The 21,582-nt window shown below is 38.0% G+C and overlaps 1 protein-coding gene across 2 annotated transcripts in view; it reads left to right on the top strand.

The window, feature by feature from the left end:
• Positions 1-21,582, top strand: part of LOC113271000 (fibrous sheath-interacting protein 2-like) — a 76,736-nt gene that overhangs the window by 44,616 nt on the left and 10,538 nt on the right. For both annotated transcript variants that reach the window (XM_044391675.3, XM_044391674.3), the window contains 4 exons: positions 656-9,975; positions 12,648-13,145; positions 14,148-14,248; positions 15,359-15,405. In XM_044391675.3, coding sequence (XP_044247610.2) covers positions 656-9,975; positions 12,648-13,145; positions 14,148-14,248; positions 15,359-15,405 — 9,966 coding nt within the window. The remainder of the gene's footprint in view (positions 1-655; positions 9,976-12,647; positions 13,146-14,147; positions 14,249-15,358; positions 15,406-21,582) is intronic.

The following is a 21,582-nucleotide window of genomic DNA, read 5'->3' as shown; positions in this document are numbered from 1 at the left end:
ATGATAGAGTTTATAAGAAAGATGGCATTAAACTTCTTGTTCTGTTGATGTTCCAGTATTCTCACTTAAGTTCTTTTTAAGTACAGTACCCCAAACCCATGTTTACAAATAGGATATCTGTACTCCCTTTCTATGAATGCTTACATGCATATATTGGGTTGAACCATATGAAATAATAATTTTTGTGTGTCAAAAACTATTAAATATCAGCAATTTCATCCAGTTCAGTTTACTGTATTCTATATAATTCCAAACTGGATAATTAGATGAACAGCTGAAAATATTATCAAGAATTATATAAGTTCTGTAGTCATCACCAGAATCACCCTAGGGCATTGCAATTAAAGCTGAAAATCATTTGGAAACATAGCTATACAAGGAGGAAACCAGCACTTAGAGATCTGAATTCTATTAAGCTATTTTCTTAACTTCATGGCTGAAGTAAGGTTCCACAGGTGGGAAATAGGGATTTGAAGAAAACTTAGTTCCGAAATTTCTTGACTAGGTTTTTCTATTTCTTGGATTAGGTAAAATTCATGTATAAAATATTGCTAGTATTTTGAATGCTCAACATTTTCCCTTAATGCATGTTAAAAATAGTAATGTTTTCTGTTTTAAGGTCCTCTTGATGAAAAAGTATTTATTGTTTCCACAGCATTAAGGAAAAAATATGAATCAAAACAGCCTCTAAGAAACATTAACTGTGATACTTCACTTTATCAATTTTGTGAACATCTCACTGAATTGGTTATTTCCTATATAATGTCAAGCATTTCTGATTGTACTGAAGATGGTGGAACAAAACAGAAATCACTGGAAAACCAAGATGCAGCTTTTAGCAAGGTTATTTTAATTCATTCACAAGTATTTGTAAGTCGGTCAGTTTCTATCAGAGGACTTGCTTTAAGCATTTCTGAAATCATTATTCGAATCCTTTTTAATAGCGACATTTTAAAGGCAGACAGTACACAAGAAGTGGTTTCTGTGAAAACAAAATATGTTTACTGCCCAAGAGTAGCTGTGGCTGACTTCAATGATCTCTTTCAGGATCTCTTAATAGGAGTGATCCATGTTCTGTCCAAAGAAATAGGAATAAAGCATCAGCCTGACAGGAGAGGAAAAAACAAACCACTCTCCAGGCTTAAAAGCCATAGTTTGCCCATTCACAACAAAACCAAAACTATGAAAAGACAGACAGGCTCCAGAGGTTGGAAATCATCTCCTACTCTCCGAATTAATCAACTAGTACAGAAAAATAAACTAAATTCTGTGGCACGCAAGTTAGGCACTCTGGTTGGTAGCCTAAAAACATATGAATCTAAAGAAATAGTCAATAAAATTTCCAATATTGTTTTCAATTTAGTTTTGCCAGATGAATGCCCAAATTGGGATATAGATTCTGGTAAAATACCACGAAAAAGGTTCCTATCTTCAAATAACCAGCAAAGTCATAGAATACCTAGAAATAACCCAGGGCTTTCCCCAAAATCAGTTTTTCTTCTGAACGTTGTATGTGAGAAATTTATTAAAATACTTTCGGAAGAATGTACTGCCAACAATCTCCTTACAGATGGTCCTCTTTCTGGTGAAATACCAGCAGAAGGTCGACTGCTCAACCTACTTCAAAACATAGAGAATTACTGCAGGGGAACAATGGACCGTGGCTCACCATTTGAAGAATATGACATGTCAGCCCTTTTGGAAAATCTAGCAGAAATAGATGAAGAATCTATGCTTAGTATTACCTCCCATACCTTGGTAAAATCCTTAATGGAAGAACTGTCCTGTGGTATATACCGACCTCCCAGAAGTCCCCTTTTTGCAAACAAGCATTTAATGTATAGAAGAAAACAAAGACTCCCTGGTTTCCCAAAAGGAGAAAGACCAAAATTAAAAGAATCAAGACAGAGTAAATGCTCTGTAAGATTCATGAATTATGACAGCAAGCCTTTGAGAGAACCACTGAATAATCTCACTATGATTCATTCCAAAATGCAAGCCCCATTTGGTAAGCAATTTTCAGGAAAATGCCCTCCTCTACCTCCTCTTCGAAGACCAGGTAAAAAGGAAATGAATGCAACAGCTGTTCTTAACATGCAATATCCAGGAGGCATGAACACAGGAGTTTATTCTGCCACGTTTCTGGAGGAAATAATTGCAGACATTTTCCTTAATCTCTCCACCTCCTTGCAGGGCAAAAATATAAACATCACTGAAGCTCAGCTCAATGAGATAAATATATTAGATGTCAACTCCGTGGTGAATGAGTTTAACAATGCTCGAGTCACTGTTTTACGAGATGTTGAAGAAAGGATAAATTTTCCACCAATTGATAAAGAAACTGTTAGAAAGATTGTTGACTCAGTTAATAGTGCTGTTTCATGGGAATATGCATTACAAGTTATTGGTGGCAGTCATCTGACACATGCTACCACCTCAGTAGCAGAACAAATAACTAATGGCATATTGAGAGAGAGTGCAGACTACCAACTCCCACTGAGCTTTGTAGGAAAGCTCTTGCCTAATTCATATTACTCTCTTAAAGCTGAAAATATATTGCAGAAACTTCAAAACAACCTGAGAGAACTTAATTACCAAGGTCAACATTCAACGGGCTATACTACCATGTTATCACACTCGTTTTTAGAAGATGTCATCAGGAAGCTATTATCTCAGCTCATTTCTCCACCCTGCAAGGCTTCATGCTTGGGAAAGAAGTATTTATTGACTTCAGATTTTAATGAGGTATCCACCTGTATAATAAACAAGGTTTTGTCAGCCATTTCAAAGCATAAGATTTGGCTCACTAAATATGATTGTCAACATCTATATACAGAAAAAAAACTTCAAAATATGGTGGAGTCTGTTTATAATAATGTTTTACAGATGTCTGACTCTCTTGTGTCAGTCCAGAAAAGTATAGTAAGCCAAAGCCCAATTATGATTGACCGAATGGCCAGTCTCATTATTCAAGAGATTATTGAAAATCATCTTCAACCCTTTTTGTGTGGAGAGGACTTACCTTGTTCAATGACTCCACTGGATGAAATATCAAATATGGTTAAAAAGGTTCTCAGTGAGGTCACAGAGTCACATAGGCCTCAGAAGCCATCATCACTAGGTATGGACTTTTATCCTAATGCATTTGTAGAAGATACTGTTGCCCGGCTACTATCAAAGGTCTTCAATCCAAAATATAATACTGAATGTGAACTGGATAAAATGACCCAAAAAATAGTAAACTCAATAAATAACCATTTTAACAAAGCTAAAATCTGCATTCTTCGTGATGACCAAGAGCAGTCTTTCCCCAGTGTAGATCTAGACACTGTGGATGAACTCGTCAATTCAGTTTATGAGAATGTTCTGCAACAGCATGGGCTAACCCCTGAGGCTGATAACGAAGAACTCAAAGACAGTGATATTTTTGCAGAAAATGTTACCAATTTAATTGTAGCAGCTATTTCTGATTATCTTTTTCACCCACTGTTTTCTGGGGACTTGTCAGCTTCTTCCTATGCTACTTTAACAGCAGAGAACATTATTCAGAACATCTTTAGTGGCAGCAGTGAATCTACCAAGTCAAGCCAGCATTTATCTCCATATAACACCTTGCTGCCATACACAATTTTAGAAGACATAATTAGAATGCTGTTATCTAGAATCTTTCCTTCTACTTATAACGTGGTTCCATTCAGCAAAACTCCAAAAGGTAGATCAGGAATTAATTGCGATGAAATATCTTCAAAGCTAATCAGTGATATTAGGATGAAAATTTCCCAACATGAAATTCGATTTTCAAAAGATGAAGAAGAAACCAAATCTGTTTCTTCAGAGGATGATGCTCAGCATCTTGTTGATTCTGTGTTCAGAAATATGTTGCAAAACTCTGGGTCCCAAGAAGCAGTTGAGCACAATATTACAAGCAGTAACAGTATTCTTATTGATAGAATAGCAGGCTTTATCATTAAAAGTATCTGTCAACAGCATCTCCGTCCATTTGTGTATGGAAAGTCATTACTTCCTCCATCATATACATACTCTGATGATGTGAGAAGGCAGCATTTTTTTGCTGGCATTTACTCCTCAGCCTTTTTGGAAGATGTGATCTCTGGGGTTTTAAGCAAAATATTCCACAGGGTGTTAGGTATTGTGCAAACAAACTCATTAAGAGATTCAGAAAAAGAATTGTTGGAAACAGCTGAAAAACTCATATATTTAATAACGGAAGAATTCTCAAAAGCTGAAGTTAGCATCCTAGAAAATGCTAAGGAACAACTGTGTTTGCCACCAGTGCATACAGAAGTAGTGATCGAAATTATTGACACAGCATATAGCAAAGTTTTACAAGAATATGAACTGGAACCTGATAAGGACTTTCTCAGTGATACAAAAACATTGGCTGAAAGGGTAACTAAAATTATCCTGGCTGAAGTTTTTGACTTCCAAATTCATCCAGATTTCATAGCAAAACTGCCTTTTAAATCATATTCAAGACTCAACGCTGATGCTTTGATAAAGAGAGTTCATTATGCTATTAGTAAATCAAGACTCCGAAGACAGGCTTATACACCATATACCACCATATTATCACATACACATTTGGAAAAAATTGTCACTCAGGTTTTATCTCAGATAAATCCAATGAACTACAGTGCAGAAGACCCAGACTTTTTGCAGTCAGACTTCTGCAACACAGTTGTGAAGCTGATTGATGAGATCATGTCAATAATTTCTAAACATGCAGTATGCATTATTAAACATGGAAATGACAAACAAAATGCGATTTCAGAGAAAGATATCCAGGCTATGGTTGATGCCATTTATGCTGATATTTCTCATTCAAATCTATACCACTCTCTTACAAAAGATAAAAAGGGCATAAGTAATATACCTATTACAAAAATAGCAAGTTATATAATAAAAGAAATATTTAACCATCATCTTGAGTCATTTTTATCTGGAGATAAAACTCTTCCTTCAGGCACAGTGGGTCAAACTTACCAACAGAGAGCAACAGATCCTCAACAAAGAGAATTGTTGTTTATTGTGAATTCGGCTGTTTTTTTAGAGGACGTAATTTCTGAACTTTTATGCAGAATCCTTTATGTATTCTCACATAATGTCTTGGCTGCCGAAAACCCATGCAAAGCAAAAACCAATGTAACTAACATTGTTACGACATTAGTAAAATCAATTGTGCTGGAATTCACCACATCAGAAATTTTAGTTGCAGATCACTTGGATGAAAATCTGTATTTTTCAGAAGGATATAAAGAAATGGTCAAAAAAACTGTCAGCCTAATTTATGGAAAAATATTAGATGATTATAAATCTCTGATTCATATTTATAGAGCTATACAAAGTGATACTGTCAGTTTTGGGCAAAAAATATGTTATTTGCTATTAGGAGAAATTTATGATTATCAAGTGGAGTCATTAGTTTGGGGAGAATTATCAACTTCTTCGTATTCCTCCCTCCAAGATGAAAACATCATCAGAAATGTGCTTGACAGCATCAACGATGATACCCATGTTTTGCCATCATGCATCACTATACTGCCACGTTCCCTTTTAGAAGATATTACTTACAAGCTTCTAGCACATATATTCCCTTCACCTGAGACTGGAACTGAACTCAGTGAGAAAGAGGTGCCACCAGATTATGAGTTTGTGAATGCAGCTTCAAAACTGACTGATGAAATTATAACAGAAATTTCTGAACATGAAATTAGACTTGCCACAGCAGAGGAGCATGCGGAAACTATGCAATTAGGGGCAAGTGAGAACTTTGTAAACTCCGTATGTAACGATATTATGAAAAAACTTAAATTAGAAAATGAAACACAGAGTGATACATACAAAAAGGGAGGCTTATTCCTCAGGAAAATAGCTGGTTTCATTATGAAAGAAATTGTGGCCCACCATCTGCAGCCATTTTTACATGATGAAGAATCACCTCCCTGTGACTTATCCAAAAATGACCATATCATTGAACTCTTGAATCCTGATAAAGAAAAAATATCCACAGGCTTCCCACAGCCTTCTGTGTATTCTGCTACATTTTTGGAAGATGTCATAATTGACCTTGTTCGCAAATTTTATACTTTCCCAAGTATTGCTGAAAACTCTAAGGACAAAGAGATATCAGAAAAAGACCCCATGGGCATGGCTATAAGATTCGCAAATGCCCTGATAGGGGAATTTAGGAAAAGTAAAATTAAAGTCCTAGCAAATTCTGGAGAAACGTTTTCTCTTCCACCAATAGATAAAGAAACAGTCAATGAAGTATCTGATTCTGTGTACGATGAGGTCATAGAAATGTATGGATCTGACAATGTTCTGAAAGATGATAGAAGTAACATTGTTATAGAGATGATAGCTGCTTTAGCCAACAAGGCAATCTCTGCTTTCAAGATTCAACCACTTTTTTCAGGAGACTGGTCTTCTACCTTCTTTTCATTTCTAAATGTGGATAACATCATCCAAAGAGTTCAACACCTACCATATAACACCTTTACAAAAATAAATAGAAGCGTGAAGGAGAGCCCAGTTTTTTTGCTAGAAAAATTACCTACACTTACTCCTCTAACCTCAGGCCTGAAAGACATAATGGACACTTTGAAAATAGGTAGAGGAGCACTCCATGGAAAAGAGAATTTCAGAAAGGAGGAGACATCTATGAAGACAGGCAGCATCCAGGAGCCGATATGTACCACTATAACTAGCATTATGAAGGGCGAATTTACTACCCTAGCATCAGGGTTAGTTGGAGATGTGGCAGATAAAAAGAAAGGGGATGGAAAGAAAAAGGACAGGTCAATTGGAAAAAAGAATGAGAAGGCATCAAAAGTTACTTCTCCAAAAACTAATGTGAAAAGTGAAGATACTCGGGGGCCAGATTTGAATATGGCACCTAGAAAGAATGAAAGCAAGAAGCAAGACACTTTGGATATAAAAGAAGAGAAAAGGCAAGGCGATGAGGTATACCAACATCTTTCGTCAGCTACTGATGATACAAAAAACAAGAAGGTTGTCCTGGAACCAGATTTAAAAATAGATAAGAAGAGTGACAAGAAAAGAGGGATTTCGTTAGAAAAAGACGATAGACCTTCTGAATTACCACCTCTGAAATCCAAAGTGAGAAACAGAAAGATCCAAGAGAAGAGGAGAGATTCTCCAGCTTACAGAGTTACAGATGACAAACAGATCTTGCCTCTTAAACATGTCCAAAATTTCACTGAAAGCATTTACAGAAATGTTTTAGAAATACCTCCTTTCCAAGGACCAGTAGATGATTCAAAATCCCCAGATCCCCTAGGTGATAAAGCAGTATATGTAACTCAAGCAGATGGCAAGGATTTTGCCCAGCCTGCCTCAACAAATCCAGCTAAACATAATGCTCCTGCAAAAGAGGAAGAGAATAAAAAAAGTAAAGATAAAGAGATTAAAAGTAAACCTAGTAAACCGGACAATCCACCAGAAAATAACTGTGGGATTTTTCCTGCTAACTTTTTAGAAGATGTTCTCTCTGAAATAGTTAACAAATTGGTTTTTAATTCCTCACTGGGTAGAGATGATGCATGTCCAAATGTAACCAAAAATGTAAATCAAGCTGAGCTCTATGACACAGCTATGAAACTGATTGATTCCCTATTAAAGGAGTTTTCAGATGCTCAAATTAAAGTATGGAGCCCAGGTCAGGGAAGTCAGTTCCTCCCATCTGCAGATAAAGTTTCATCAGTTCACAACGTACCTCTCAGGCAGAAAGAACCATCTGTGGATAAAGCACCTCGAGAGAAAAAAATGGCAGCTCCAACTAAGACAGCGTCTTCAGATGAGTCACCTTCTATGGCTAACATACTATCAAGCGATAAAATGTTGGTCAACAAGATTGTTCACTCCTCTATATGCAATATTTTGCAGGAATATAGATCTCAAGACTCCATTTATAAGGATATAAGTAGTAATGGTGAAAATTTAGCAAGAAAGCTAGCTAATGCGGTGATAGAAGAAATTTTTCAGCATCAGCTAAACTTGCTACTTTATGATGAGGTTCTGGCTGCAGCATGTTTGCCTCTAGAATCTAAGGAGGTTATGAAAAAGGTCCATAAGGTAGTTCAAACAGCCTGCAAAGAATGTCAAACATCATCACCATATACTATAATGCTACCTTACGAATTTTTAGAAAGTATAATTGCTTCTCTTCTATCAAAAATTTTCTCAACAGTAGCCAATGCTGAAACAGAAATATCTGAAGATAATTTGCACACAGAACTGGATTTCCTTCAAATGAAGTTAGTAAGTACAATTATGACAGAGATCTCCAAAGATAAAGATATGATTGTACAGTATGTAGAATCCTTACATCCTAATGATGATGAAATTATTCAATTAGTGGTTCAGACTATTTATAATAATCTCTTGCCACAATTCGGATCTCAAGAGAGCATACAAAATTGTGTCAGCAGTGGTTGCAAAATCCTTTCAGAAACCGTAGTTAATTTAGTTGTACAGGAAGTGACTGGCAACCAGTTGCAGAACTATTTTTCTGGAGAGCTAACACCACATCAGTGTACAGAAGTTGACAGTGTTGTTGAAAATATCCTTAAAGATGTCATCCAAACCACTGAAGTTTCCCAGCATCAGCCATCACGGGCTTACAAACTGCCTTTTCACATAATAGAAGAAATTGCTGTAAATTTTTTGTCAAAGCTTTTATCTATGTTTCCAAAAGTGGATAAGAAACAAAACAATTCTCTAAATGCTGAAATGCAAACAATAATCTCAAAAATCTTAAGTTCATTCCAAGAATATCTCTCTAAAAGTCAAATTATATTAGTGCCACAGGCCACAGAATCACCCACTGTATCTTTAGCAGACAGTACAAGTATTGAAAAAGTAGTTACTTCTGTTTATAACAGTGTTTTAAGGCGCTCTGGCTCCCACATTTCAGTGTATAAAGATTTAATGGGTAAGAGCAATGTCCTCTCTGATATAATAGGATTTTTAATGGTGAAGGAAATTTCCAATTCAGAATTTCATGCTCAAGTTAAAGAAGAAGCATCAAGTTCAGAGTTAGTTCTGGAAGCTGTGAAAATTATGGAAAAAGTGGTTAAGATCATTGACGACCTTAAGTCAAAGAAAAAGCTTTTGACCAAAAAAGAGACTGTGTTAGATGCTAGGTTTTTAGAGGAAATGCTGGCCTTGTTCTTGGCTAAACTAGTAAGGTTACCAAGTGCCTCAAGCAGAGATGCAAAAAACTTATCAAAGTCTGAGGTAAATAAAATTGCATCTCAGTTGACAAAATCTGTGACAGCTGAAATTTCCAGAAATAACATTAGTGTTGCAGCTGCTAATCCTGAAGAAACCTTTTTAAGTCCAGAAAGTATAGAAATTATTTCTCAGATCGTCGACTCTGTTTATAATCAGGTACTACAACAATCTGGAACCCATGAAGAACTTTATTATGACATGAAAGGTACAAACAATGTCTTCCCTAAAGAGGTTGCTTCTTTACTCATCAGTAAAGTTTCCAGTTGTCCATTAGAAATAATTAACCCAAAAGATTCACAGGCTGATCTCTTTGGCGATTTGGATCTTAGTCGAATTGCCGAAAAGGTGCATGAGCATGCTGTTAAAAGAGGGCCTGAGCTAGAGCAAAAAGAATTAGGTCAAGATTTAAGTGAAGAGGAACTTCCAATTAAAATAATTCCTCACCGGGGGAAACAAGCAATCAATATCGATCCAAACATTGTGGCAGAACACTTAGGAGTCATTTCTATAAAAACACAGTCTCTTGAGAAACTGCAGTTGGAGTGTTTAACTAGAACTGGATGCAGCATCGAGACGCTGAGAAGACTGTCATTGAGTGGGAGGAGTCACTCAGTGAGCACACCTGATGCAGGAAAGCAAAAGCGAGAAAGGCGCATCTCACTGGATGAGGTGGGACGACTGAATATAAAACCATTAGAGGTAAGTGCTAAACGCAATGGTGAAAAGAAATAAGTAGTTACTGAGACCTGGTTGTCTTGTGATTTCCTTCCTCAGGCAGGTCTATAGGAACGTATTTATAAAATTTGGTCATTTTTCTCTTGCCCAGCGCAGTAGAATTGGGGCACTCTGATTCAGCCACTTCATTGCTTTCCTGGGACTCACCCATCAGCATTGTGGCTCAGTGTAAAGGTGGCAGGCTATTTTCCATTAGCCAGTCAGACTAAACTGCCATTTCTTGAAGAATGGGAATACAGGGAAATACCCTTACCAGCAAACAGGACTGGCTGGAACTGTAGTCCTCATTTGGCTACCGGAAGAAATGCAATTTTTAAAATCCCCACAGTTCTTTTTAATGGATATACATTATCATAATATTAAATGGGTCCAAAAGGGCCAGTCAGAATAACAGGTCAACCTTTTAAAGATTGAAATCCTCAAACTTAAGGCTCCACAGTAGTGTTGTTTCTACTTAGCAACATTCATCAACAAACATCAGACTGCAAGCTCTTTAGAGTTTGTTTCTTCTTATTTCACTTCCATTATATAATACTTTCCCAGTTCCCTATACTCTTACATACTCAGGAGGGACCCAGTTTCTTTCCTAGTCTACCCTTGTTCTAGACCCAGCTGTCTTCATACTTCTATTTTTATGAACTAGTTTTTCTGCAGTCTTATATTCGGGCTTTAAATATACTTTAAAGGGGCTTGAAATGCCAAAACACTGTCCTTGGTGCAATATAACTGTTGAAAAAGTAGTTCTGTTTACAGATCTTAGGGCACTAGGGCATAGGGATGGTCTTTCCAGGAGATGGAGTTACACTGATCCAGCCCCATATTCTCATGTAATACCAAAGTCCCTCCATATAAATGAGCCTCTTACAAGGATGATGGTGTGCACTCACACTCAGGATACAGTCTGTGATTTACAAACTGAGCAAAGTTCTATAAAACCAGCCTGCTTGGATCATAAGCCTGGGAGCGTGTTTTCTTTATTATTATTTTCCAGCCCACTGAACTAAGTCTCAGAACTGGTGAATACATTATGGGTACTTTTTTTTTTTCAGTCTCAAATACTGAGATTGTCATAGACACTGATGGAGTCTCCTTTGTCCTTAGTTTCTTGGACCAGATGAAGGTCCTTTCCAGTTCTAAATTGTCCTTTTCTCTCTGGGTTCTCCAAATTACATTATCATTTACTTAGTAGCTTTCATTTATATACAAGTAATTCCTTGGGTACAAGATCTATGTGTCGAAACTATAGAACATTACCTCCAAGTCACTACCTCTTAATCATCTGTCAGTTTTGACTAACTGCTTTCTTCTTTTACATACTTCACCAACCAGTACTTTAACTATCTCTCTATAGCCCACAGGAAGTTGGAAGAGAATAGCTAATCCAAAGCAACTACTGCTGCTACCTGTAAGGGAAGCAAAAGCTGTCTCAGGGAAAGCAAGTGGACCTAGCTAGCTCAGTTAAGACAGATGATTTGCAGCTAGGTGGATAGCGGTGCCATCCATCCCCAACGTGGGTATGGAGGTTTCAGAAAGAACAGGAGATCAGTTTAAGGAGCCCAGGCAACTCCCAGGCTAGTCCTCACTCAGGAATCCATAAGCAATGCTTCATTTGCTATTCTGAGGTACCAAAACTTTCCAACACACCAGACACATGCCTATCAAAGACTCCTATAGTGACACATCCTGGAGCCATAGAGACTACTTAGAGCTTTTGAACAACTATTTCCCTCCACCAGCACAGATCACCAAAACTGATTGTTTCAGTTTCTTACAGGAGTTCTTCTTTCATTTTGTTTTGCACAAAAGATACTACTGTAAGGCAGCATTTATCTGAAACCTTGGGTTGTAGTTTTACGGAGATCTAAGATTGATAACCCAAATTAATGTAAAGGTTCTGTGGCATCAGCAAAGTCTACAGAAATGGGAAAAGTCATTTATGACTGTCTTTTCCTTGTTCTGTCTTTACCATTGCAAAATGGAAAGTGACATTTGACCAAGGAGGTGAGGAAGGATAAAGAGTTACTCTTTGAAGCTCCCTTTGGAAAATATGTTCAAGGGGTAGAATGTGGAGGGTGAAAAGTGAACATGCAAAGTCTTTCACAATCATGTTTTAAAATCCAGGCCAGCCAATACCTTGTCTTTTGTTCATGAAAATATCTACATTTAGATTGCTCTATGATTGGTTCCCTCACTAAGAAGTTTAGAAAAACATGTCCTAAGTCTGTCACAGAATTTTCCAGGTAAATGATGAAAACAGAATGTAATTACAGTATTTGTACACTTTGCATTTCTTGACAAGTAAAAAGTAAAATTTGAAGCAAAAGACAAAACTTACTAGGGTTCCCTTCTTTGGACTGGATGACACTATTCTTGAATGCAAAAAAAAAGGATCACTGAAATGAGCAAATATTGCTTATTATTTTTATTTATTTCTTCTTTTAAATATATCACTACTCAAATATATATATATCACTACTCAAATATATATATATCACTACTCTACCAGTAAGTGGCATTTGAGGATAATTTTACTAAAATGAAACTGAAAGCCATGTGAAATTTGCTTTATTACTATAGAACCATAGGAAAAATGACTGAGGCAATAGTTTTTATATTAATTTTCTCTTCAATTCCAGACTGCTAGTAGGAATTCATTTCAGAACTTAATAAAGCCTGACATCACCAAAGTGGAGCTTTTAAAAGATGTCCACAGCAAAAAAGATCTTATCATTCGTTTGGTAACTCATGATATTAATCAAGATGTTTCAGAAAATAAAGTGGAAGAGGGCTTAACTTCCGATGAAGATGAAGTTGTTTTACAAGATGTAGTGAAAGAAGAACTTCCAGAAGGCCCATTTGAAGATCAAGTAAAAGAAGATATGAAACCCATTACAAGCACAGTGGCTTTTCCCACGCCACCGAAGAGCAAGAGAAATCTGAAAAAATTTTTGTCACTAGGAAAATGTTGTCATCGTAGATCTACTGTAACTATAACAAATACTGAAGCATCACCAAATCAATGGACAGAATCTGAGGAGACACAACGAAGAATTGTTTCTAACGCCAATGTGACTACTTCCAAATCCTTGACTGGCACAGATTCTTCCTTTTGGGAGAGAAAGACACAACTAAGTGTAAGTGACAAATGGGACTCTCAATGACTGGGTTTCTATAGAGAAGGTACAGAGTTTCACAAACTTAGTCCAAGTAATTTACGTTGGGTAAGAAGAAGAGGGCATAAACTAAATCCGGGCAGTCTCTCCCAACTTTGATGATATTTACAACGAAAGGGAAATAATTAACAGATGAAGTCAGAAGCCTCAATTGAAGAAAAATAGAGCATGGAAAGGGTCCTAGGTTAGCCAGAAGGACAAGTAAAACATAAAAAGGAAACCAGTTAGGAGAAATGCAATCTAATTATTTAAAATCATAGATTTGATTTTTTTTTTTTGTACTCTGACCTATAAATACTCACTGGAAGTTTTGTTTGCAGAAACTCCATGCCAGTGGATAAGACCAGAAGATGGGCTGGAGGGGAGTAAAGATTCATGCAATTCAGCCTATCTGGGTTTGAATTCTGGCTTTGCCACTTAGTAGCTATGTGACCTTTGGGCAAGTTACTTCACCAACTTTTTTCTCAAAAATTACCCAACTTGTTGAAACACAGCTAATTATGCAAAGTATGTTGAGTATTCCTCAGTCCATAAGCCCCACTATTACTCTGACACACACAGGGGCCTTATCATCCTCTTGGGTTGGCCCTACCAAAAAAATTGCACTGTACATGCATTTGGAAGATACACATGATTTAGGATTTCCTGGTGAGACAATCGCCTGGATTATCCATTTGCAATGATTTCCAAGTTAACCCAGAAACTGCAGTGAACCAGAGAAAAGAAAACACAGAGATACAACTCTGGCCAATTCAGAGGCTCACCAGGACAATAGCCTCAACACAAACTCAGATCTGTTTATTAAGATCTATTTATTAGGAAGCCCTGTGAGATTTTAGGAGCAAACAGTGTGCCTGATCAGAAATGCTGGCTACATAGGTAACTAAGGAAATATTATAGTATATTTTACTTAATTTATTACAAAATCTCCTTTTTATAATTACCTGACTTGTACTTTTCCAGAGAGAAGAAAGGAAAGCTAGTACTGAACCGGCATATTACTTCTTACATAGAATTATGAGTTCATCCTCATACAATGAAGAGGATCTGCCTTCATTTTCTAGGTACAGTGAATTAAAGCAATATGAGTTGGCTAAGAAACAGAAATCCAAAATGAAAATTATGTTGATGAGAAGTGTGGGCCCCTCAAGTAAACATGTGAGAAAGCCAGTGTCTCACCCCTCAAACTCCCCTCACTCCTTCCCCTTGTTCTCCTCTGTGGTTACTTCCTGGGCCTCCCCTTTCCATGTTCTCTTCCATTCCTGTTTATCTGGTCTATACTTCCTTCTTTCTAGTATAGTGGTCTAGTTAGTATAGTTAAATTAAGTCTTCAATGTGTTAGATTCTGGAACTTAAGAGACAGGCCCTGGGTCAACAATAGTTCCTGCACTAATGGCCCACCTAAAGGGCTTCCTACTTAGTTTCCTTATGTACCTAAACACTCAGCAGTGTGGCACTGACTGTCACGGGGATTCCCAAAATGGAGGGGTTACATAAGTTGAAGCATTCAGGAAAGAATTCTCAAAAGCAGTGGAGTTTGAGTTGGGCCTTAAAGGATGGATGAGCTTTAGACAAGACCATCCAAATTGGGGAAGACTGTGAAGAGAAAGGAGGGACTCTGCAGTATTTATAGGAGACAAGAAAGAATAAAGTACACTGTAGACTTGAAGTCTGATTAACACTTTTTCTAGAATAGCCTAAATGTGCCTAAAATTATTCCAATGTTTATAAGAATATTCACAATCTGGGAAGAGTTATTACACTTTGTATCATGGGAAAACTAGGGTATAAGGAGAAAAATCTACCTGATTGTAACTATATTCTTTTCTACTTGGCATTATGAAATTAAGGTTTCTTTTTGACCTGATGCCATTTTAGGACACCTACCCCTGGCCCACCATTGATCCTTTCTTCCTTCATGATTGTTGTAACATACGTAAGTAGTAATGCAGGCGACTCTCAATTGTGTCACTGGAGAAGAAAAGAGGGCACATATAAAACCAAATAAAAGTTGATGTAGCAGTCATTTTCACTTGATTTGAGAACTCAGAGACATACCATTCTAGATTTACTTCTATACGAATAATGATTTTGACAGATTATTCTTTTACTTAACCAGTATTCCTTCATATGTTAAATACATAGAAAATGAAATGTCTTTTATCTTTTTTTAGTGATGATGATGATCGTCTTTCAGATCCAAGTGCCAAAATAACGGAAGGTTGGATTGATTTTTTTTTCTTAGATACTATTTAAAGGAGGCTTTTTCTTTGCATTGATAAATTTTCCTCTTATGAAACATGAAGTTGACACTGAGTTTTCTAATAGATTGACCTACTTTGGGGGAGTAGGTATCATGAGCCAAGGAGTTTGCTTTTTCTGAATCACTGAGATTTCATTAATTTTGGTATAAAGTACATGGCGTGATATTATGGGTTTAAAATTGCCACGCTCCTGTAGGAAATATCCAGGACATATGGGTTTATCACATCTATATGTGTACTACAGCTCATGCTACTAGGATTTAATCATCTCTTTTTAAGAGTGTATCCTTGCTTTGTAGGACTAGCTTAGCCCCAGTAAAACATATTTTAAAAGCTTTTATTTTTTTAAGATTTTACTTATTTATTTTTGTAAGAGAGAGCACCAGCATGGGGAAGAGGCAGAGGGAGAGGGAAAAGCAGACTCCCTGCTGAGTAGGGAGCCTCCATGGGGCTCAATCCCAGAACCCTGGGATCATGACCTGAGCCAAAGGCAGACCCTTAATCAACTAAGCCACCTAGGTGCCCCCAAAAGCTTTTAAAGCTAAAAATTAAACTTAAATGTATTTGTTTATGTTAGAATCTGGCTAGACTCCACTTTCTTTTGTTTCTGTTAGAACTGACATTAAAATATTTACAACTTGAGTTTTTAGTCCCCTACTCTTTTATTTTTTTTCTGAGTACAATGTACTTCACAATACAAATTTAAAGAATTTTTAAAGCATGAAATAATATACAGTTTTCAAATACTTTTTTCCCACATGATGTGACCATCCACCAGTGTTTTTTTTAAAGATTTTATTTATTTATTTATTTATTTATTTATTTATTTATTTTTGAGAGAGAGAGCAGGGGGAGGGGCAGAGGGAGAGGGAGAAGCAGACTGCCCCTGAGTGGGAAGCCTGACACGGGGCTCAATCCCAGGACCCTGGGATCATGACCTGAGCCAAAGGTCAAAGGCAGACGCTCAATCAACTGAGCTACCCAGGCGCCCTGGTTCTGTATTCTTTTAAACTGCAAAGGATCAATGTGGTTCTCACAGTGGCAGCACTGGCCTAGAATTGGGAGTGTAATGTTTACTATGAAGGTGGCCTTGAAACTCAAACTATAGGACTGGAGTTGACCTTGATTATTCAAGCCTGTAACCCACTCAAATAGTTACTCAAGAAAGCTATCCTCTCCATTTGTAAGTGGAAATAACATTTATTAAAAGATGAGCCATAGAGTATGGTTAAGTTTGCCAGAATTCCATAAACAGGTCATAGTCAGAAGATGAGATAATGTATCAGTGCTGTGCAGCCTGCAGTATGGAATCATCATGGGCTGTTAGAGCCAGAAAGAAGCCATCTACTATAACCTCACTTTAAAGATGAAGAGCCTGAGGTTGAGGGTGGGGAAGCAACTTGTCCAAGGTCATACACTGGGTCAGAGTATAGATCCTAAGTCTCCTAAACCTGAATCCATTGCATTGTTTTCCTCAACTTCATTGCACTGCATTATGTTTAGTTCCTATATCCTTTGGTAATATTGCACCTGTCCAGTTTGTTTATTCAATCACACTCAACAAAGATTCTCTGAGCACTTTCTTTGTGCTGGACAATATTCTGAGTTCTAGAGATAAAGCCATAAGTAAGAGAGACAAAGTCCTTACCCTTATTCTAACTTGGGAGTCTGGAGGCAACATTAACAACAAATCTAGATAAGAATAAGTACCCCCCCAATCTCACACAGGGTAAAAGCCAGTGGCTTACAAGGCTCCACATGGTATGGACAGCATTCCCCCCGCCCCATGACCTCTCTGACCACCTCTCCTATGATCCCTCTTAATCACTCCACTCCAGCCACACACACCCACAGACATGCCAGGCATTCTCCTTTATCAGGAGAGGAGACTTTGCACTTACTGAGCTGCCAAAAACATTCTTCTCCAAGGTATCTGCATAGCTCACTCTTCACCTTCTTCAGATCTTGCGTAAATATTATCTTCTAAGTAAAGCCACCTCTGAGCACCTTCTTTAAAATTGCAACCCCAGCAGTCACTGCCACCCCAGCACTCCCTACCCTCCTTCCCTGCTTTAATTTGTTTCTTAGCATTTGTACTATCTGATAGATTGCATGTTTTTATTTGTTTGTTGGCTGTCTCCCTCCCCTAGAATTTAGCTCCACGTGGGGAGGAGCTGTCCACTATATCCCCACATACCTAGAAAAGACGCATATAGTAGGCACTCAGTAAATATTTGTGGAATTTGTGAGTGAATATGAATAAAAGAACGAAGGGCCAACGTGATAGAGAGTGGCTGGCTAGATTAGTCTGGTCCAAGAAGTCCAGAAACATCAGAACTTAATGACAAAAGGAAGCAGCCACAGGAAGATCTGGAAGCAGAGGATCCCAGGCACAGGGTACAGTAAGTGCAAAGACCCTAGGGTGGGATGAGCTTGGCATGTTAGAGGAAAAGAATAAAGGCTAGTACCTAGAGCCCAGTGAGAAGGAAAGTGGTATGAGATGGGGTTAGAGAGATAGCTAGGGGTCGGATCATGTTAGGGCCTGTGATAGACAGTAGAAATGAGCATGGATTACTTTTGGGGTTGCTGTAGGAATCCTACGGAGGATTTTCAGCAGAGAAGTAATATAATCTAACTTATGAATTTAAAAAAATCCCTCTGGCTACTGTTTGGAGAATGAACTGAGTAAAGATAGGATTAAAGCAGGTAGAACAGTCTGGAGGCTTTCATAGCAATCCAGCCAAGAAATGATGGTGGCTTGGACCAGGGGTGTAGCCATGGAGGTGGTAAAAAGTGAACAGATACAGAATGTATTTTGAAAGTAGAATCAGCAGGAACTGCTAATGGAGTGGATGTTGGAAGTGAGGAAAATGGAAAAGTCAAGGGTGATTCCTACAATTTTGGCTTGAGCAACTAAGTGGCTTGTGGTCCATGTTGTGAGACAGGAAGGGGAGCAAAGGTAGAGAGGGGAGAGGTAACAAGAATTCTGTTTGGGCTATGGGAGACTGAGGCCATTAGACACTCAAGTTCAACGATCACATGAGCAGTGGGATAGTTAAGTCTAGAATTCAGTGGGGACGTCAGGGCTGGCAATACAAATTCTTTTTTTTAATGATTTCTTTATTATAGTATGTTAGTCACCATACAGTACATCCCCGGTTTCCGATATAAAGTTCGATGATTCATTAGTTGCGTATAACACCCAGTGCACCACGCAATACGTGCCCTCCTTACTACCCATCACCAGCTTATCCCATTCCCCCACCCCCCTCTGCTCTGAGGCCCTCAGTTTGTTTCTCATAGTCCATAGTCTCTCATTCTTCATTCCCCCTTCTGATTACCCCCCCTTCTTTATCCCTTTCTTCCCCTACCGATCATCCTATTTCTTATGTTCCATAGATGAGAGAAATCATATGATATTTGTCTTTCTCTGCTTGATTTATTTCATGTAGCATTATCTCCTCCAGTGCCGTCCATGTTGCAGCAAATGTTGAGAATTCGTTCTTTCTGATAGCTGAGTAATATTCCATTGTATTTATGGACCACATCTTCTTAATCTAGTCATCTGTTGAAGGGCATCTCGGCTCCTTCCACGATTTAGCTATTGTGGACAATGCTGCTATGAACATTGGGGTGCATATGGCCCTTCTCTTCACTACGTCTGTATCTTTGGGGTAAATACCCAGTAGTGCAATGGCTGGGTCATAGGGTAGCTCAATTTTTAACTTTTTAAGGGACCTCCACACTGTTTTCCAGAGTGGCTGTACCAACTTGCATTCCCACCAACAATGTAGGAGGGATCCCCTTTCTCCACATCCTCTCCAACAATTGTTGTTTCCTGCCTTGTCTATTTTTGCCATGCTAACTGGTGTAAGGTGGTATCTCAGTGTGGTTTTGATTTGAATTTCCCTGATGGCTAATGATGAGGAACATTTTTTCATGTCTCTGTTAGACACTTGTATGTCTTCATTGGAAAAGTGTCTGTTCATATCTTCCGCCCATTTTTTGATTTGATTATTTGTTTCATGTGTATTGAGTTTGAGAAATTCTTTGTAGATCTTGGATACCAGTCTTTTATCTGTAGTGTCATTTGCAAATATCTTCTCCCATTCCGTGGGCTGCCTCTTAGTTTTTTTGACTGTTTCCTTGGCTGTGCAGAAGCTTTTTATCTTGATGAAGTCCCACAAGTTCATGTTATCTTTTGTTTCTCTTGCCTTTGGGGATGTGTCATGAAAAAGGTTGCTTTGGCTGATGTCGTAGAGATTGCTGCCTATGTTCTCCTCTAGAATTTTGATGGATTCCTGTCTCACATCGAGGTCTTTCATCCATTTGGAGTTTGTTTTTGTGTATGGTGTGAGAGTGGTCAAGTTTCATCCTTTTGCATGTAGCTGTCCAATTTTCCCAGCACCATTTATTGAAGAGACTGTCTTTTTTCCACTGGATGTTTTTTCCTGCTTTATCAAAGATTAGTTGCCCAAAGAGCCGAGGGTCCATTTTTGGTTTCTCTATTCTGTTCCATTGGTCTGTGTGTCTGTTTTTGTGCCAGTACCATGCTGTCTTTGTGATCACAGCTTTGTAGTACAGCTCGAAATCTGGCATTGTGATGCCCCCAGCTTTGTTTTTCCTTTTCAACAGTTCCTTGGAGATTTGGGGCCTTTTCTGGTTCCATACAATTTTAAGGACTATTTGTTCCAGTTCTTTGAAAAATGTCATTGGTATTTTGATCGGGATAGCATTGAAAGTGTAGATTGCTCTGGGTAGCATGGACATTTAAACTATGTTAATTCTTCCGATCCATGAGCATGGAATATATTTCCATCTTTTTATGTCTTCCTCAATGTCTTTCAAGAGTGATTTATAGTTTCTAGAATATAGGTCCTTTACGTCTCCGGTTAAGTTAATTCCAAGGTAACGTATGGTTTTTGGTGCTATTGTAAATGGGATGGATTCCCTAATTTCTCTTTCTTCCGTCTCATTATTCATGTATAGAAATGCAACTGATTTCTGAGCATTGATTTTGTATCCCGCCACATTACTGAATTGCTCTATAACTTCTAATAGTTTGGGAGTGGATTCTTTTGGGTTTTCCATATAGAGTATCATGTCATCTGCGAAGAGATACATTTTGACTTCTTCTTTGCCGATTTGGATACCTTTTATCCCTTTTTGTTGTCAGATTGCTGTTGCAAGGACTTCTAGTACTATGTTGAATAATAGTGGCGAGAGTGGGCATCCTTGTCGTGTTCCTGATCTTAAGGGAAAGGCTTCTAGCTTTTCCCCATTGAGAATAATATTTACTATAGGCTTTTCATAGATGGCTTTTATGAGATTGAGAAATGTACCCTCTATTCCTACACTCTGAAGGGTTTTAATCAGGAAAGGATGCTGTATTTTGTCAAATGCTTTTTCTTTTTCTTTTTTTTTTTAAGATTTTATTTATTTATTTGACAGAGATAGAGACAGCCAGCGAGAGAGGGAACACAAGCAGGGGGAGTGGGAGAGGAAGAAGCAGGCTCATAGCGGAAGAGCCTGATGTGGGGCTCGATCCCACAACGCCGGGATCACGCCCTGAGCCGAAGGCAGACGCTTAACCGCTGTGCCACCCAGGCGCCCCTGTCAGATGCTTTTTCTGCATCAATTGAGAGGATCATATGGTTCCTGAGACTTTTCTTGTTGATATGATGTATCATGCTGATCGATTTGCGAATGTTGAAACACGCTTGCATCCCAGGGATGAATTCCACTTGGTCATGATGGATAATCCTTTTAATGTACTGTTGGATTCTATTAGCCAGGATCTTGTTGAGGATTTTGGCGTCCATATTCATTAGGGAAATCGGTCTGTAATTCTCCTTTTTGATGGGGTCTTTGCCTGGTTTGGGGATCAAGGTAATATTGGCCTCATAGAATGAGTTTGGTAGCTTTCCTTCTGTTTCTATTTTTTGAAATAGCTTTGGGAGAATAGGTATTATTTCTTCTTTGAATGTTTGGTAGAATTCCCCAGGAAAACCGTCTGGGCCTGGAGTTTTGTTTTTTGGAAGGTTGTTTATCCCTGACTCAATCTCTTCATAAATAATTGGCCTGTTTAAAAAAAATCAATTTCTTCCTGTTTCAGTCTTGGTAGTTTATAGGTT

This window comes from Ursus arctos, chromosome X, assembly GCF_023065955.2.
Source record: "Ursus arctos isolate Adak ecotype North America chromosome X, UrsArc2.0, whole genome shotgun sequence".
Taxonomy (NCBI): Eukaryota; Metazoa; Chordata; class Mammalia; order Carnivora; family Ursidae; genus Ursus; species Ursus arctos.
This window is presented reverse-complemented; position numbering and strand designations above follow the sequence as displayed.